Source organism: Strongylocentrotus purpuratus, unplaced genomic scaffold (genome assembly GCF_000002235.5).
Source record: "Strongylocentrotus purpuratus isolate Spur 01 unplaced genomic scaffold, Spur_5.0 spur5_contig_777, whole genome shotgun sequence".
NCBI classification, from domain to species: domain Eukaryota; kingdom Metazoa; phylum Echinodermata; class Echinoidea; order Camarodonta; family Strongylocentrotidae; genus Strongylocentrotus; species Strongylocentrotus purpuratus.
The window spans coordinates 1-16,841 of NW_022145477.1; the positions used below are offsets into that span (position 1 = coordinate 1).

The window sequence follows — 16,841 nt, forward strand, 5'->3', positions numbered from 1 at the left end:
ATCGGACATTCGACGGCCTGGGAAGCCCCCCCCCCCCCCCCCCCCCCCAGTCAGAGAGTGCTCGAAATAGCCCAGTACAGTAAGGGTTAAAATCATATACATACTGTAATCCATACAGGCATGATTCGATGAAAGGGACTTGGTAACATTGTTCAGATGAGATAAAATGGTGCTTAGGTTGTGGCTTCAATGCCAGATGTACAATTAAAGATAATCTAAAAGTTTGAGTGAAATGGACCATTATCAATGATAAAAATTGGGAAAAACTGATCTGATCGATTCCTTAATTCTCCCAACTATATTAGTACAGTTTAAATACATTTTAGGTGAATGTAAATTATTAATAAAAAAATTGGGAGAAAGTGATCTGATTGATTCCTTAAATCTCCCAACTATATTAGTACAGTTTAAATACATTTTAGGTGAAAGTAAATTGTCACAAAGCAATGAATTGGCTTTATATACCATTCCAGACATTTAAGTGTTGACAGATTTTTAAAAGCCTGTCTTATGTCTTATTTTCAAGGAAAAACGGTTGGGAAAATTAAAAAATGGTTGTGAGAATTTACTGTTCATCACTGTAAGAGGGTGTTGCACAGTGACGCCTTCAAAGAAAAAACATAAATTATCTTTGTAGTTTGAGAATTTTCACAGGATTCTTTTGCCTGTTAGAGGGTAAGTGCAGTAAAAGGAATATAATAAGTAACATTTTATATAAACATTACAGTTTGTTCATCAACCTTCAACAATGTTCCTGAGTCACTTTAAGAAAAAAATAGTTTAAATGAAAATGAATATTTACTCTCAAGAATATTATAAATGGCTTCGGAGAATATTATAAGCTGCCTATGGTCGATGAAAATTTTTGACAGTGATGATGGTGATGGTATATAGAGGGACTGGTAATGGTACTGGTTGAAATGAGTATTGTGGTGGCAGTGGTGATGTAGATGGCTGCAGTGTTAGCCATCTGATTGTGGAGGTGGTGATGATGACCGATGACAATGATGATGGTTGGATGGCGGTGGTGGTGGCGGTAGTAATGGCTGAAGTCTTAGTAATGATTATGGTGGTGGTGGTGGTTGTAGTAGTGTTGGTGGAGGCAGCAATACTGGTGGTGGTGGTGGTGGTGGTGGTGGTGGTGGCGGTGATAGTTATAGCAATGCTCATGGGCATAGTGCCTATGACATCAATGATAGTCATTGTGGTGGACAAAGTGGTACCAATAATAAAAGCTTACAACTTTGAGAGCATTCTCGATTTCTTTGAAGACAGCTTCACACTTGAACACCTCTGCTGCTGTTAGGTTGGCCTGAAGGTTATACCTGCACAAGTAATAAATACCAAAAAAAGTATAAAATCGATAATCACAATTAAAATATAATAATAAAAATAAGAGGATAAGAGAATTGTCTATCCACCTTTAATACCGAGACTATCACAAAGACATTTTCTTATTCTATAATTATCATTTTCTTGTTGTCATTGTCAAAAAATTGAGAGAGTTACAAGATTTCGTCATTTTTTCAATTACCAAAACCTCATTTAAACAAAAAGATACAAGACATCCTTTAATTGATAATTTGCCAGACTTTCTCCAGACATTTTGTTTTATTTGTGATCATGAAATAAATGGTATACTACACTGTGCTTTGCAAAATCTTAGAAATTTAAAGGATGAAAGATACTACACATGTTATGCAATCAAAGTGTCCCAATTTTTTCCTTCCTTGTTTAAATAATAACTTTGGTCTGTCTTGCGCTAGGAAACCTATTCTGCATAATTTACACACTACCACTTCTCCAAGCTAGATCAATGTAGTTGAATCGTAGTTTCTTATTTCAGTCCCACATGTACGATTTAAAGTTTGTGAACCTACCTTGGTCTGTCTTGCTCTGGGAAACCCATTCTTTACAATGTACACACTGCCACCTCTCCAAGCTAGATCAATGTAGTTGAATCTTAGTTTTCTTATTTCAGTCCCACATATACGATTTAATGTTTGTGAACCTACCTTGGTCTGCCTTGGTCTGGGAAACCCATCCTGTACAATGCACACACTGCTGCCCCTCCGAGTCCGATGTTATGCTGCAAGGCTAGTTTGGCTCCCTCTACCTGTCTCTTATCTGCCTTGCCTCGTAGCTGCCAACAAAGCTCAGCACACTGGGCTAGACCTGAAGGGGGGGGGGGGGGAGAGAGAGAGAGAGAGTCAGAGAGAGTTAGAGAGAGTCAGAGAGAAAGAGGGAGTATGTGTGACAGAGAGAGAGAGAGAGAGGGAATGTGTGACAGAGACAGAGACAGAGAGAGAGAGAGAAAGAGAGAGTATGTGTGACAGAGAGGAGAGAGAGAGAGAGAGAGAGGGGGGGGGGGGGGGGGAAGAGAAAGAAAAAGAGTGGGGCATATGGACAGAGACAAAATAGAGTAAAAACAATGTACAATGTACAAAGCACAATATAGTACAGAGAGATATACAGAAGAAATGTAGATAATTGAGAAACAGAAAACAAGGAGGAGAGAGGGACAGAGAGAGACAGGGTATTCAAGATTTTTTTAAAAGCAGTGGATATAGAAAACAAGAAACAGAATGATGATAATCACTTGTTGTACAAATAATTATCTGTTAACTTAGGCCATAGTACATATGTGCACACAGTCAATTTATGTGTGAAACTAGCTGGTTAGAAATAGAATACCAAATAAACCTCTAAAAACATACTACATGAAGATGCCAGTGATACATGAAAAAGGGCAACAATAAAATGATTAACCTTACATATCAATAATGCAGCGATCAGTTACTAAAATTTAAGGTAAGGACACAAATATTGCACTCACCAATAGATGGTATATGTAACAGGTTAGGGCATGCACAGCACTAGTAGGACTACCTATATACACATTTTTGAATACCTAACACCATGCTACCCTATCATACAAGCACCCAGGGGTAGTACTCCTTATCTCGATTAATTGGGTTAAAATTAATCTATGCAACCTTTACCCCTGGATCCCATGTCTGCTACAAGCAGTGATTGTTTGCAATCAAAGATTATTATTAACGTATCCTAGAGTTAGCAATTTGATGTTCAAAATAGACGTGGACAAAGACTTCCTATCAGTTCAGATGATAATCTAATGATGAATTCCCACCAGCTCCTATAATAGCAATCTAATTATCCTTCTTGAGGAAGAAAAAAAAGGGGTGAAAATTTGGAAAAGGTCCCTAAAGCAAAGATTTACTTGTACGAGAAGGTCAAGACCTATCATTTTAGAATAAATGACCAGTAATGTCTACCAATACATATGGACAAAACAGAGAGGGAGTGGGATGGAGAGAGGGGGTGGGGAGGGAAGAGGGGGGGGGGGGGAGAGTAGAGGGAGGGTGGGGAGGGGAAGGGGAGAGGAAGGGGAGGATGAGGAAACAGGAGGAGGGAGGGGGAAGGGTGTGGGAAGGAGAAGGGGATGGTAAGGGAGAGTGAGAGGGGGTGAGGAACCAACCCTGATATATACCATGTACACCAAGTATGGGATCCAGCAGACTGTATGTACATGTAGTTGATAAGCCTACCAATTCTATTCTTATCAGTTGATAGGAAGATCAATCAAAGCTTGGTTAATGATTAACCTTGGGTCCAAAGCTCAAGCACAGAGATACCAACTTCAAGAGGTGGGCGGACAAGGGGTAGGAACCACTCTGTAAGTCCATACCAGGGAATTTTTGGAATAATTTACCATTTAATTTGAGAATTATAACTTCCTTAGAGACCTTTAAATCAAAGCTGAAATCTCATCTTTTGAAACAATTCCTGTACTCGGCACTATGACACTCATCCAAACTCTCTTATTCTTTCTATTTTTCTTGTGCGCCGTGGAATAGAATTGTCTAAATATACCGTGCTATATAAATGCATATTATTATTCTGGACACTGGCATGAAGTAAAGCAAGGATAATAATAATAATCTGGATTTATAGAGCGGTTTATACAGAATACCGACTCTAAGCGCTTTACAAATATTATTCAGTGGTCATCAGATTGATTCACACATAATGTTCACCATTTCCACTCTCTGGGGAGTATTCCTACCATATGGTCACCGTGAAGGCATATGGCAATTATGAATGAAAAGGCTTTCGTCATGGAAAATGTAGATGAATGCCTTGCTAAAGGACATTAGTGTCGTGTCGGGAGCAAACTCACAACCTTTTCATTTCAAGTCAAGTGCTTGAATACTAATCAACTAATCAACTAATCAACTAATACGACACCTCTACAACCTCACCTCTACAAAATCAACTACCACACAATCATATATAAAAATTACACCATATTCTTTCTTGGAGAAACAAATTGACAGAAATTTTAATCAGCTTAAAGGTATAGACCAGTATTGGAAACGCCCTCTCCCCCCTCTCAAAAAATGAAATGGAAGCTCTTATTACCAATCATGTGAAAGAATATGTTTTGACTAATACGTGATGATACAATTTTTGCCGGGAAACTGCCTACTAATTGATATATTTGGTAAATTATTATATCTATCCAGACTGGATAGATATCGCATATTCCCATATACATCTTTCTGTGTACAACAGTGCTTGTAACTTTACCAAGATTGGGCCAAATTTTGTATCATTTTGATGATTTCAAAACCTTGCAGTAAACACCAATACTTATATGCTAGATGATCAACCTTTTCTGATTGATTCCACCACGTTTCTTTCACAATGCAATCGCATGACCAGAGCTGGTCTATACCTTTAAATGAGCTCATCTAAGACAAAAAAAGCCTATACATGTATATCATAGCATTTCTCCTTTAGTCCCACCTGTAGCTCCTAGAGGATGTCCCTTTGAGATTAGACCTCCACTTGGGTTGACCACAAACTTTCCTCCATACGTGTTATCACCACTGTCAATGAACTCTCCAGCTTTACCTGAAAATACAAGACAAATTGGATGGTTTCAGAGTAAGCAAACCCACTCCTTCCTGAGTTTGTGTTTTGATCTTGGGACATACCATTCTTAACATTTTTTTTTACTTGTATACTTAAAATTAACAGTCAGTTTCCTCTAAAAAAATTAAAAGATAATACCATTAAGTTTGGGTAGGCCTAGTGCATTGACCCTTGAACATTACATTTCCCATATTTTTTTTTTAAATTAAAATAATTTACCATTACCTCCCGTACATATGACCTTGACCGATGTTTATAGGTGTTTTATCATCCTTCTAATTATTTATTTACTGACATCTAAAACACGGAGAACCTCAAAACAGAAAGACCAGGGACCTGTTTCACAAAGCCTTTTTTCAATGACAAGTGACAAGAATCAGTGACAAATCTGCTGATAACCAATCAGAAGCAAGGATTTCAATAGCTTATAACAAAAACTGTCATGTGTCACTGATAACAAGTTTTGTGAAATGGGGCCCTGGCTAAATATCCTAAAGGCAAAACCTAATAATTTGCTATACTTTTGCTATCAAGACAAGCACATACAGATTGTAAATTATTAATATTTTTGTTTTATTGAATTAATTTACTAATTTATTTTATTTTATTTATTGATTCATATATTTATTTCATTTCATTTTTTTTTTTTTTTTTTTTTTTTTTTTTTGGGGGGGGGGGGGGGTGGTTATGCATGTAAATCCCAAATATAAGACTGATCCAAAGACCACCATTTGGATCACTGTCCCACATGTACTTACCTTCAGGGCAGAGTCCCAGGGCTTCGTACGTGATGAGTTCATTGGCTGCGAAACAGTCGTGTAGTTCAACCACGTCAACATCTGCCACACTAGCTCCAGCCTTGCTGAACAGTGTTTCTGCAGCTCGCTTTGTCATGTCATATCCAACCTAATAAAAACAACGTGGCAGTCGGTTATTGAGGTCAAGTTTATACTCATAAATCTCTTTTAGTCTCCTTCCTTTCTTCTTCCATTTCTTTTGAGGTCTGTGGTTTTTTTACCTGACTGCTATAAAGAAAACATGGGTTGCTTATAATTAAGCAACAAGAGGACCGACGGCTTTAAGTCCTCTCTGAGGGACTTGGTAATGAGGATTAATGCCTTAACAAAGGGCACTACGCATCGATTTGGTTTCCAACCCGGGACCACTGCTCTAACACTGATCCACTGCCCCTCCCTTCTTACAGTCCTCACCTTCTACTCTAGACATGTTTTGTATTTTAGGAGCTAGTATGATGAAGAATCAGTCCAACGTGTCAGCATGGACAGCACCATCATCACAAAAAAAGTACAGGGTGATTTTTCAAATGAAACTTACATCTGGAGAGACTAGCTTCCTTTCTTGTGTGCATGTCAATGCCAAACAAACAAAGACAACAACATCAACAAAAAACACAAAAGAAACAACAACAACAACAAAAACCGAGCTAATTCACCACAACCCATTGCCTACGGGAATCAGGGCATCGTGTCACGAAACAGTCATACATTGTAAGTACAAGTCCACAAAATCCCATTGAAAAGTGTGGTAAATTTAGTACAAGTTAATTGGATGTTGGCGAATCAGTATGTATGGCAATTTTGTAAAAGCCTGCCCAGATGGTTCCTATTGAGCTTATGGGACGTAAAGAATTCAGAAGTCAATAAATTTAGGTGGGCATTTCACAAATAGAAATATCTTAAGTTGAAATTTTAACCTGCCCCTTTAAACCAAGGAAAATTCAATATCAATCTTCTGTGATTTGTACAACCAGCTGCTGGCTGTGTATCTTCCAGAGGGGAAATTCCCTACAGCAGTGTCATAAATCTTACACTCAATATCAATATCACTCCAATGACCTCCCTGGAATTTGATGATGCACAGGGGACAGTCTAGCTATGTACTGGAAATACCTTTCTACTGGAATCTAAACTTAAAATGGCATCTCACATCTCACAGAGCAGTGCAACCATCATGTGTTACTCTTGACATTTCTGTAGCCATTCCAAAGCAGGACATATTTGAATCAATTTTGCATTTCCCGAACACATCATTTACACAATATTTTACAAATAATATTTGAATGGCAAATTTGTAAATCTGTGAGATAAAGAGGGGCATGAAGTCCATATTAAAGGATAGGAATCTCTTAAACCAGATTTTCAATTATATTTGACATGTACAATATCAATCAAGTAATAAATATGATATACTAGAAATCGTCTTTTATAGAACTATCATTACCTAAAAAAAACACACACCACAACACACACACACACAAACAAAAGTAAATAAACAGGATATAACTAGTCACCATTATACTTTACAATACATGGAACCATTATAAATAATAAAGATATATTTCCAAACAAAACATGATCCACATTTCCTACTGAAACAAAGTGAGTCGTGTATTAAGTCTACATGAGAACAAGAGAATTCAGAAGTAAATGGATTAAAAGAGAACCAATGAGTTGGATTCAAAATTAATCATTTACTCTTACCAGTTTCATGGAGCTCTTGTCTTCAAACGTGTTTGGTTTATCCGTTGCCATGGTCATGCCCATGATCTCAACCGCTTGACCTTGCAGACCATGTTGGATCACAAAGTCTTCGGTGCACAAGATGGCCGCTGCAGCTCCATCTGAAGTAGGGCTGACGAGACAAACACAAAATTAAGTTTCAGATTATTTTAATTTTATTGTTTCATATTCAACACAAATTCAACATCATCATAGAGATATCCTTAAAACAGAAGATTCAAGAGAAATGCAACTTTAAAACACATTTAATCCCTTCAGACTCTGACTCAAAATGTCTTCAAACTTGGCCGTTTCTTCCCTTGCCACTTACAAATATTGTATATTTCAATGAAAAGATACACATAGATCTGTATGGAGATGAAATTGAACTGGTGCCCCCCCCCCCCACAACAACAAAATAAATTGAAAATTAAAAGAAAGAACACATCTTACCAGCACTCCAATCTTGTGAGTGGTTCATAGACCTTTGGAGAGTTTCGGATCTCATCCATGGAGTACTCCTTCTGGAATTGGGAATTACTGGGAAAAAGAAGGGAATTTAATCATTTTACATGCATATGACATGGAAGAAATGCTTGAACAACAGATAAGGATACTAGAATGGATATGATGAGCTTTTAAAATTGATGTTTTTGCTATACAGTTTTTATTTACATGTTTTACATCTTATTCCAATTACGAATTACTGCAAATGAAAACGTAATTCCACTTTTTCAAAAATTGCACAAGGTTTTCTGATTGATAAGAGTTCTATAAATCATATAAATATGAGACTAAAAATAGGAACATATGATTTACATAACTGTCATAATTATATATCTCTGAAGATCATTTCAGCTAAGTGTTTGCTAGACTTTGCTAAGTGTACGATACTCGTGGTGAGGCGATTATCACTATACAACACATTCTCCTGCAACATTCAGTCTGCGGTCAAAACCCACACTTCCTGAAATGCCATTACTTCTAGCCTGCACCAAACACTAAACCTAACCTTAATCGTAAACCTCAGCTAAAACCATATTGCAACCCTAACACTCATCCTAAACCTATATCTTTGATGAAATAAAGCTGGAGTAAATATTGCCAGAGCACTTGTTGGACCCCTTGATATGGGACTTACGGGTTGTTGGTTGAATGCTTGTGGTTCTTGTATGCGATCTTGGCCAAGTGTTCTGGCGTGCTTCCTGTTAATAGTGTAAGAGAAAAATTAACATCATAGTTTCATATTAATAAGAATAAATAATGATAATAATAATATAGCTCTTTCTATATTGCGCACATATGCATTCCAGGGGTGCTCAAGGTGCCCACAAAGTACTTTTGTTAGCCTGGTTTAGCCCAGATGCTCTAAGGAGCTCAAAGCATTCAAGGAATTACTGCAGTAGCGGGACTTGAACTGTGGACAATGTGATTCACAATCTGGTGACATATCCACTTGACCACCACACCTCTATGTTACCTCAAATCTACATAACAATTTTATCTTGCACCATAATGGTTACTGAAATGCTCCTTCACAAGAAGATTTATATAGTATTTGCAAGTATCAAATAATGATAATGGCAATTACAAGGCATATTGAATTTCTTTCATTTTGAAGAGTTGCAATTAATGTTAAGAGGCTGCTGTAAAGACCAATTTGCCTGGTTACACAAGTTATTGATGTTTATTGTGTAACCCCTGAAAGTTAGCAGTTTTCACTCTCGACCATGATATTACAGAAAGAAAATGGTTTTCAACATTCCTTTAAAAAAAGCATTCCTGTACAAAATAGGGTCATAATTTGTTTTAAGCACTACCGGTATATCTTTTCTGAAGCAATTTATGTAAACAATAATGAGATATCTGATTGAACATTGGACCCACTATCAAACTAAGATAATCCAGGTAAGGGCTTTAAATCAAGATAACTTTGTAGTGTTCTTGTCACACAGGTCATACAAATAACAACTGGACAGCAATGACATTTCAGATTACAAAAAAAAGAAAAATATAACTTCTATTTTTAGTTGCCAATTAGCAAACGCTTGTAACAAATAGGTTAGGAAATATAATGCAAACAAGTTTGACATTGTTCTAAAAATATGCACAAGAACTCAGATTTTGACTAGAAAGTCAAATATAAAAACATTATACAGCTGAAAATCATCTACTTTTTTTTTTCCTTCTCTTCTCTTATTAATTCTTCATTTATTTATTTCAATTATTTATTCATTCATTCATTTATCTATTAATTCATTTATTTATTTATGTGGTGGTTTATTTATTTATTCATTTTATTTTCTATATATTTATTTCTTCATTATAAAATTATTATTATTTTCATTATTATTATTTTCATTATTATTGTTATTATTATTATTATTATTATTATTATTATTATTTTTTTTTTTTTATTTATTTTTTTTTTGGGGGGGGGGGGATAAAGACACTCATGGGAAGGGAAAGGGTTATATTTACCAAATTTCTGCATGTGCTCTCTCCCTGCATTTCCAAATAACTGAGCAGCCATAGGGGATGGGGTAATCTCATAAAGCTCAGACATCACCTCAACAAACTTCTGCATGGGATTAGCGCGATCTTCATACTACCAATTAAAAACAAAAACAGGAAGAAAGAAACAATATTAAATCCAAGGATAACATATTATATCAAGAGAGAGGTCATAACTCATGATTAGGGACAATTTTTGTTTCATGCATTACAGAGATGCTGATCAATGTGGCTACAGTAGTTTCATCGAAAAAAGCAGTGGCAGGAACAGATTACATGCTTCCGGAACACATGCAATGTTGAAGTTAGGGATGTCAGTGAATAGAAAAATTCTTATTTGACATATCTGAATGAGGTCTTACAGTAGATTAAGCATAATCAAGGTAGTACATGTAGATGTATTAACCAGCTCCATATTCATTTGGTTCAAGTGCTATTTTGCTTTCTATGCACGTCTTTCCATATCACTACGTTTTGTTAAGGTGCCTATTAAAGTACAACATTTTAATAATACTATATGACTAGAGTAAGGTAGGCCATGGGAAAAAATATCTCGCTTAAAATTTGAGGTCATTAGTTCAGTATAGGAATATATACTAGCATTGTTAGGTTTGTTCCCATGGCAAACATTTCAAGGCCTAAGCAACCAAGGAAACAAGGAATGCAAATTTGAAATTTTAAACTAAAAAGGAATTTCTATTTAAAAAAAATAGTAGCTAAGGTTGCCTTAATAACATTGATAAATTACAGGAAAAAATCCATTCAATTGTATGCAATAGTTTAAGTAATGAGAAATTATTTGTGCATGCGTAAAGGTTTATCTGATTGGTGATGTAACTTGAAAATACATTTTTACTTCACAACAGCAGCAGCAGGAAAAATGGAAAAGGATTTACATTTTTTGAATGTATGTCATCATGAAATTAGCAGTATAATCAAAATATGTATATCAAAATCATGTTGAAAGATGATAATAATCTTTTTCTAACATAGATGGATTTGAATCCTGGGAAACGTTTCACGAAACCGTCATAATTACAAGTACACCTAGTCACCTACCATGGAAATGCGTTTTAAATTGAATACAGGAGTTTAAAATTTAATAAAGGCATTTCATTGGGTTGTCAGCAAAATTGTACTTATGGAGGTTTCCTGAAACACTGCCCTAGTATACTAAGGGTTGGTATGCAAGGATTTTAGAGCTTTTGAAGTACCTGTAAAGTTAAAGAACCCCTCTGCATCTTCTCAAAACCCAGTGCCATGACGCAGTTTGCTCTTCCACCCTCTAACAGCTGCTTGGCCAGGAACAGCGCAGTGGAACCTGTAGAGCACGCATTGTTAACCTGACAGAAAAATAACCAAATGATCAATTAAAATACCGACAAAATTATGCAAAAATTGTAAACATGTTGTTCCTTCATCGTTTGAAAACGTGTACATGTATCTGTGCGTCGTGTAGAACCTTTGAGTGTGAAGAACATGTACTAATTACAATCCTGTTATACCACAGGCACATCAAACAAGACGGGCACCTTGTGGGGGGGGGGGCTGTTTCTCAAAACGGTCATAAGTCTAACTTTCTTGGACATCCAATTGAAACATCACTCGCATTTGGGATGTCCAAGAAGTTAGACTAATCAAAGTTTTGATAAACTGACCCCAGACCAATAAAAGACCTGTAGAACAATATATTGCATTACACTGAATGACAAACAAAAATTGATAGGTCAGAATCAGTTTGACGTTGTAGATGAGGTATCGCATTCAGTTATTATTCCCACATGCCTTTACAAGAACAGACCAACTAGATTGGTGAATGACTTACAAAGGACCTTGTGGAAGTGATCACACTATGTTCATGGACAGGTAACTATTCCAGGGGGTGTTTCACAAAGATTCTAAGTCTAACTTAACTCTAAGTTAGACTTAAAAATTATGGAGAGCCATTTGTAGCCTTAAAAGTATTTGAGACTTTTCATAAATTCCTCATCAAGAACACGATATCTCCTTGATAATAGAAAATATGAATGGTTTGAATCAACATTTTATGCCTTTTAAAATAACTTTTACAAAATATTTTAAAGATGCTAACGGCTTTCCATAATTGTCAGAGATAAGTTTAACTTTGGATCTTTGTGAAACACCCCCCAGGTGTGTACATGTAAGTAGATGTAACACAGGCCTTGTCGGTGACGATTTAAGAACTTGGAATAAGAGATGAAATACAAAGGGAGTCTAAGAATACTCACATTATAGATGGGAATGCCTGTCATACCGATCTCATACACAGCCCTCTGTCCGCATGTCGTATCCCCATAGACATATCCGCAGACGGCCTGTTCCACTGCATCAAAAGGTAGTCCAGCATCCTTGAGGGCTGCCTGGCCAGCTTGCTTGGCTAGGTCATGGAAGTCTCCATCGGCTTTGCCAGGCTTGAAGAACTTCAAAGAGAAGAGAAAATTGAGAAAAGTGATTACAAAATGCCCCCAAAAGTCACATTTACACAAATCATATAATCTGACTCTGACATACATGTACATGAGAAGTCTGATTATCTGAGTTACTTTTGCAAATTATGAAATTATTACAGATTATACCTATTTTAAAAAAAGGGGGAAATAAATTTTGTTTAAACTAGCCTTTGCTTACCTTCTGGCCATACATCTAGAATTTGCTATTTTCCTATTCCCTACAAGTAATACAGTCAAACCTGCTTTAGTGACCACCTGTCTACAAAGACCACCTGTCTACAAAGGCCACATTTTTTGTTTCCCATGAAAATGGTTTCTCATTGAATCATGTACTAAAGGAACCTGTCTACAAAGACCACCTGTCTACAAAGGCCATTTTTTGTGTTTCCCTTGGGTGGTCGGCTGGTCGCTATAGACAGGTTTGACTGTATTTGAATATTTCCTCAACAAGCACAACTGAGCTGAGGTGTTCACAGCTTCATAGATTTAAGGAACAATAACACATTACAATATTCATATCACACTATGATGGTGGTCCCTGTAGACAGATGAAGACCTACAGAAAGTAATTTGAACTTTCATGAACATTGATTTTATGCAGCAATAAATGTTCTACAAAGGGGCGGATCAAGTCAATGGCTAGGGAAGGGGGCCAATTCGTGAGAAAACATTTAGCGGCGCATCAGCAGGGACTAGTCTAAGAGAATAAAATCAACATCCCTCCACATGACTACCATGACTACTACGAGCCAAAGGTTGAAAAATGATGTACATATGCAAATTGGTAGGAAAGAACTACCCGGTAGATCTAAGTCATTAATATTTACCTTAGATTTGTATTCCAATAACTTGATTTCCTCATGAGTATTCCTTATGATTTCATTTTCAGTCAGAGATCTACTGTACAATCATGACAATAAAAAAGAACGACCTCCAAAATCCAGCTACAGCGCAACACATTATTTAATCCCTAGAATGATACTACATAGTACATGCATGCATATCACACATACGTACCTGGATATTTCTCTCTCTCGCTCTTTCTCTAGCTATACAAAATGTACGTGACAACTAGACTATATGTATCATGCACTCACATCATGTAGATCTAGAAGTAGAGTCTAGAACTTAGAAGAAGCCTTACGCCCTGGTATTGCTATTGGCCTCCCTAGCTATAGTAGATCTAGATTTAGCTGTCGTTTTTTCACAATTTCTTCAATATACTTACTTACTTTACTTTACTTTAATCCATCGATGTTGGTAGGACAGAGCCTGTTCATCGATCGATTGAATTCCTTTGCATCAATACTTCTGTTGTTGTGGTTTCGTGTCGAGGTGTGTGTGTGGAGGGTGGAATAGTTCTGCATTCTTCTATTTACTTTCAAAGTCATATACTGAAGGTGAATTCTTCCAATAGTTATCGAGTTTGTTTTTGAAGGCATTTACAGATGGGGCATTAACCACTTCTTCAGATAGGCTATTCCATGTGTCCACTACTCTATTCGAGAAAAAGAATTTCCTGATGTCCAGATGTGAAAATGTCTTCTCTAGTTTCAGAGTATGGCCTCGTGTTCTGTTTTCCTTGCATAAGTGTAGTAGGTTTGTCTGAGTGGTGTATAAGCCATGGAGGTACTTGTAAACATCAATCATAATCATATCTCCTCTCTTTCTGCGATGGGCAAGAGACGGTAGCTTCAGGTATCTCAGACGTGTTTCGTATGGAAGATTTTTCAGTCTAGGTACCATCTTTGTAGCTCTTCGTTGGACACTTTCAATTCTCTTTTGTTCACCTATCCTGTATGGTGACCATGCAGCTTGTCCGTACTCCAAGACAGACCTTACAAGGCCTATGTACAAGAGTTTGAAAGTGTCCGTGTCCATGTTTGCGAATGATCTTCGTATCACCCCCAGTAGCCTGTTAGACCTGGATATAACATGGGAGATGTGGTCTTTGAAGGTCAGCTTAGAATCAACAAGCACACCAAGATCCCTTTCCACTTTAGATTCTTTCAGGATTGTAGTTTCATTGCCATTCTTCATGCGATAATCATAACTTGAGGGGGACCTGCCTATTTTCAACACAGTACACTTCTCTGGGTGAAATCTAAGCTGCCATGTATCTGACTAGCCTTAAGGGCTCTCTCGAAATGTTTTTTTAATGATATTATTCGATAGAGCCTTAAACGGCTCCCATACCCCTGCACGGAGAGGCATGTAAACAAAACTCAAAAGTGGTCCAAAATCACACTTTCGCGCACCCGACCAATATTGGACAGTGGCTTTGATAAATTTTGTCCGAGTTTTGGTCTTAATTAGCGCTTTAATTTCAAAATCGGATCTAAAAATAACAAAATAAGAGCAATTTTCTTACCAGACCGATACAGCTCAGCTCCCTTTTCACGTGTACCGTGTGAATTCACGATGTCTACACAATGGTGATGACCTCTGACTGGCACTTCCGTAATTGTGGGTAAATTGTGCTGCTTCCGTATAATGCGCTGTATGAGTGTTATTCAGCGCATTATACGGAAGCAGCACATTTACGAAGTGCTAGTCAGAGGTCATCACCATTGTGTAGACATCGTGAATTCACACGGTACACGTGAAAAGGGAGCTGAGCTGTATCGGTCTGGTAAGAAAATTGCTCTTATTTTGTTATTTTCAGATCCGATTTTGAAATTAAAGCGCTAATTAAGACCAAAACTCGGACAAAATTTATCAAAGCCACTGTCCAATATTGGTCGGGTGCGCGAAAGTGTGATTTTGGACCACTTTTGAGTTTTGTTTACATGCCTCTCCGTGCAGGGGTATGGGAGCCGTTTAAGGCTCTCTCGAATAATATCATTAAAAAAACATTTCGAGAGAGCCCTTAAGGCTATATCTGACCATTCCTGCATCTTTATCAGATCATCCTGCAATTTCTGGGAATCTTCGTCGGTGTCACATCTGGCATACAGTTTCGTGTCGTCTGCAAAAAGCTTAATTCTGGACTCTATGAAATCAGGAAGATCGTTTATGTAGATCAGGAATAACAGCGGCCCGAGTACACTCCCTTGCGGAATTCCACTCTGCACTGATGACCATTCCGACCGTTGACCCTTCACTACTACACGCTGTCTCCTTCCGACTAAGAATGCTTTGATCCATCCCAGTGTCTCATCCTGGATGCCAAAGGCTTCAACTTTCTGCAGCAATCGATAATGGGGTACTGAATCAAAAGCTTTCATAAAGTCCATGTAAACTGCATCAATGTTACCTCCCTCTTCTAAGATATGTGTCCAGTCATTGAGTACTTCCAACAGATGGGTGGTACAGGAACGACCAGCAACGAAGCCATGTTGGTGTGCAGACAACATCTCATTTGTTGATAGGTGTTTGATGATCAATATAAGCTATTGAATTTATTATAATTTTCATGGAACATAAGAACAAGTTATTAAATAGTCTATAAGTAATTAAACTAGTGAAATTGATGAAAACAGAAATTTCATCACGCGGGACTACGTGCAAAAACGCTTGATAAATGTACGAAAAATAAAGCTTATATTTACCTTCGTCATGCCCACTCCGACAACAAAAACTCGCTGAAGATTGGCCATCACTTTTGCAGTCTCTGCTAATGTTGAAAACGATGTAAAATTGAATTGTCCTCTGTTGTGTTTTGAGGGGTTAGACTTAAATCCACGTTTACCGACTGCGGAATGAATTTGCTGCTGCACCTGTCGTATATATATAGGGACGTACCGTACCCTGCCCGGTTTCCGCCCGATGGGCAGTTTTTCTCAGATAACTTCTCTGAAAATGAATTATACAGGCGCTAATGTATACCAATTTGTTGCCGAAATTCTAGCAAATCTAGCTATGCCATTCTTACGCCCGAAATCATAAGCGATTGTCCGTAGCGCGCCGTCTGCGTGAGGCATTTTCCTTGCCTAATTCCGCCTAGACCCGCCCTAATTCCGCCCGATGGTGGGCGCGCATCAAAAGTATAGAAAAAGGAAACATCTCGGGTACACGTTAGGCCTTGAAATCAAATTGCTTCCCAGTAGAATTCGATCTACATGTTATTTTGATAATTGATATTTCTTTCTTTATTTCTTCCCTTGCCTCTGTAACGTAGGCCTAATGCAAGTGCACTGTTATTTATCAGTTTCTGATCTGGGAAAAACAATTTTTTACTGCCTTTGGAAAATCCTGCGACTTGTCTATGATGTTTTAATAATGTGTTCAGTCAAATCTTCAGTGTTCTATCGCTAATCGGGAGAGGGGAAGAAAAAAAAAATCCACAATAACACATTTTGTCAAAAAAAAACTACCACTATTAAAGTAAACACTTTGGAAAGAGAGTAATGGCACTTCATTTTTTTAACTTTTTTTT

General features: G+C 37.3%; 1 protein-coding gene across 1 annotated transcript; it reads right to left on the minus strand.

The window, feature by feature from the left end:
• Window positions 1-1,240: 1,240 nt before the first annotated feature.
• On the minus strand, window positions 1,241-16,532 carry LOC100893445 (non-specific lipid-transfer protein; the record flags this gene model as incomplete). Its single annotated transcript, XM_030974523.1, is given in 11 exon segments — window positions 1,241-1,325; window positions 2,016-2,175; window positions 4,831-4,938; window positions 5,718-5,865; window positions 7,461-7,611; window positions 7,932-8,018; window positions 8,620-8,683; window positions 9,960-10,086; window positions 11,207-11,335; window positions 12,242-12,433; window positions 16,015-16,532. Coding segments are annotated over 11 exon segments (1,299 nt in total), but the record flags the coding sequence as incomplete, so codon positions are not given.
• Window positions 16,533-16,841: the final 309 nt, after the last annotated feature.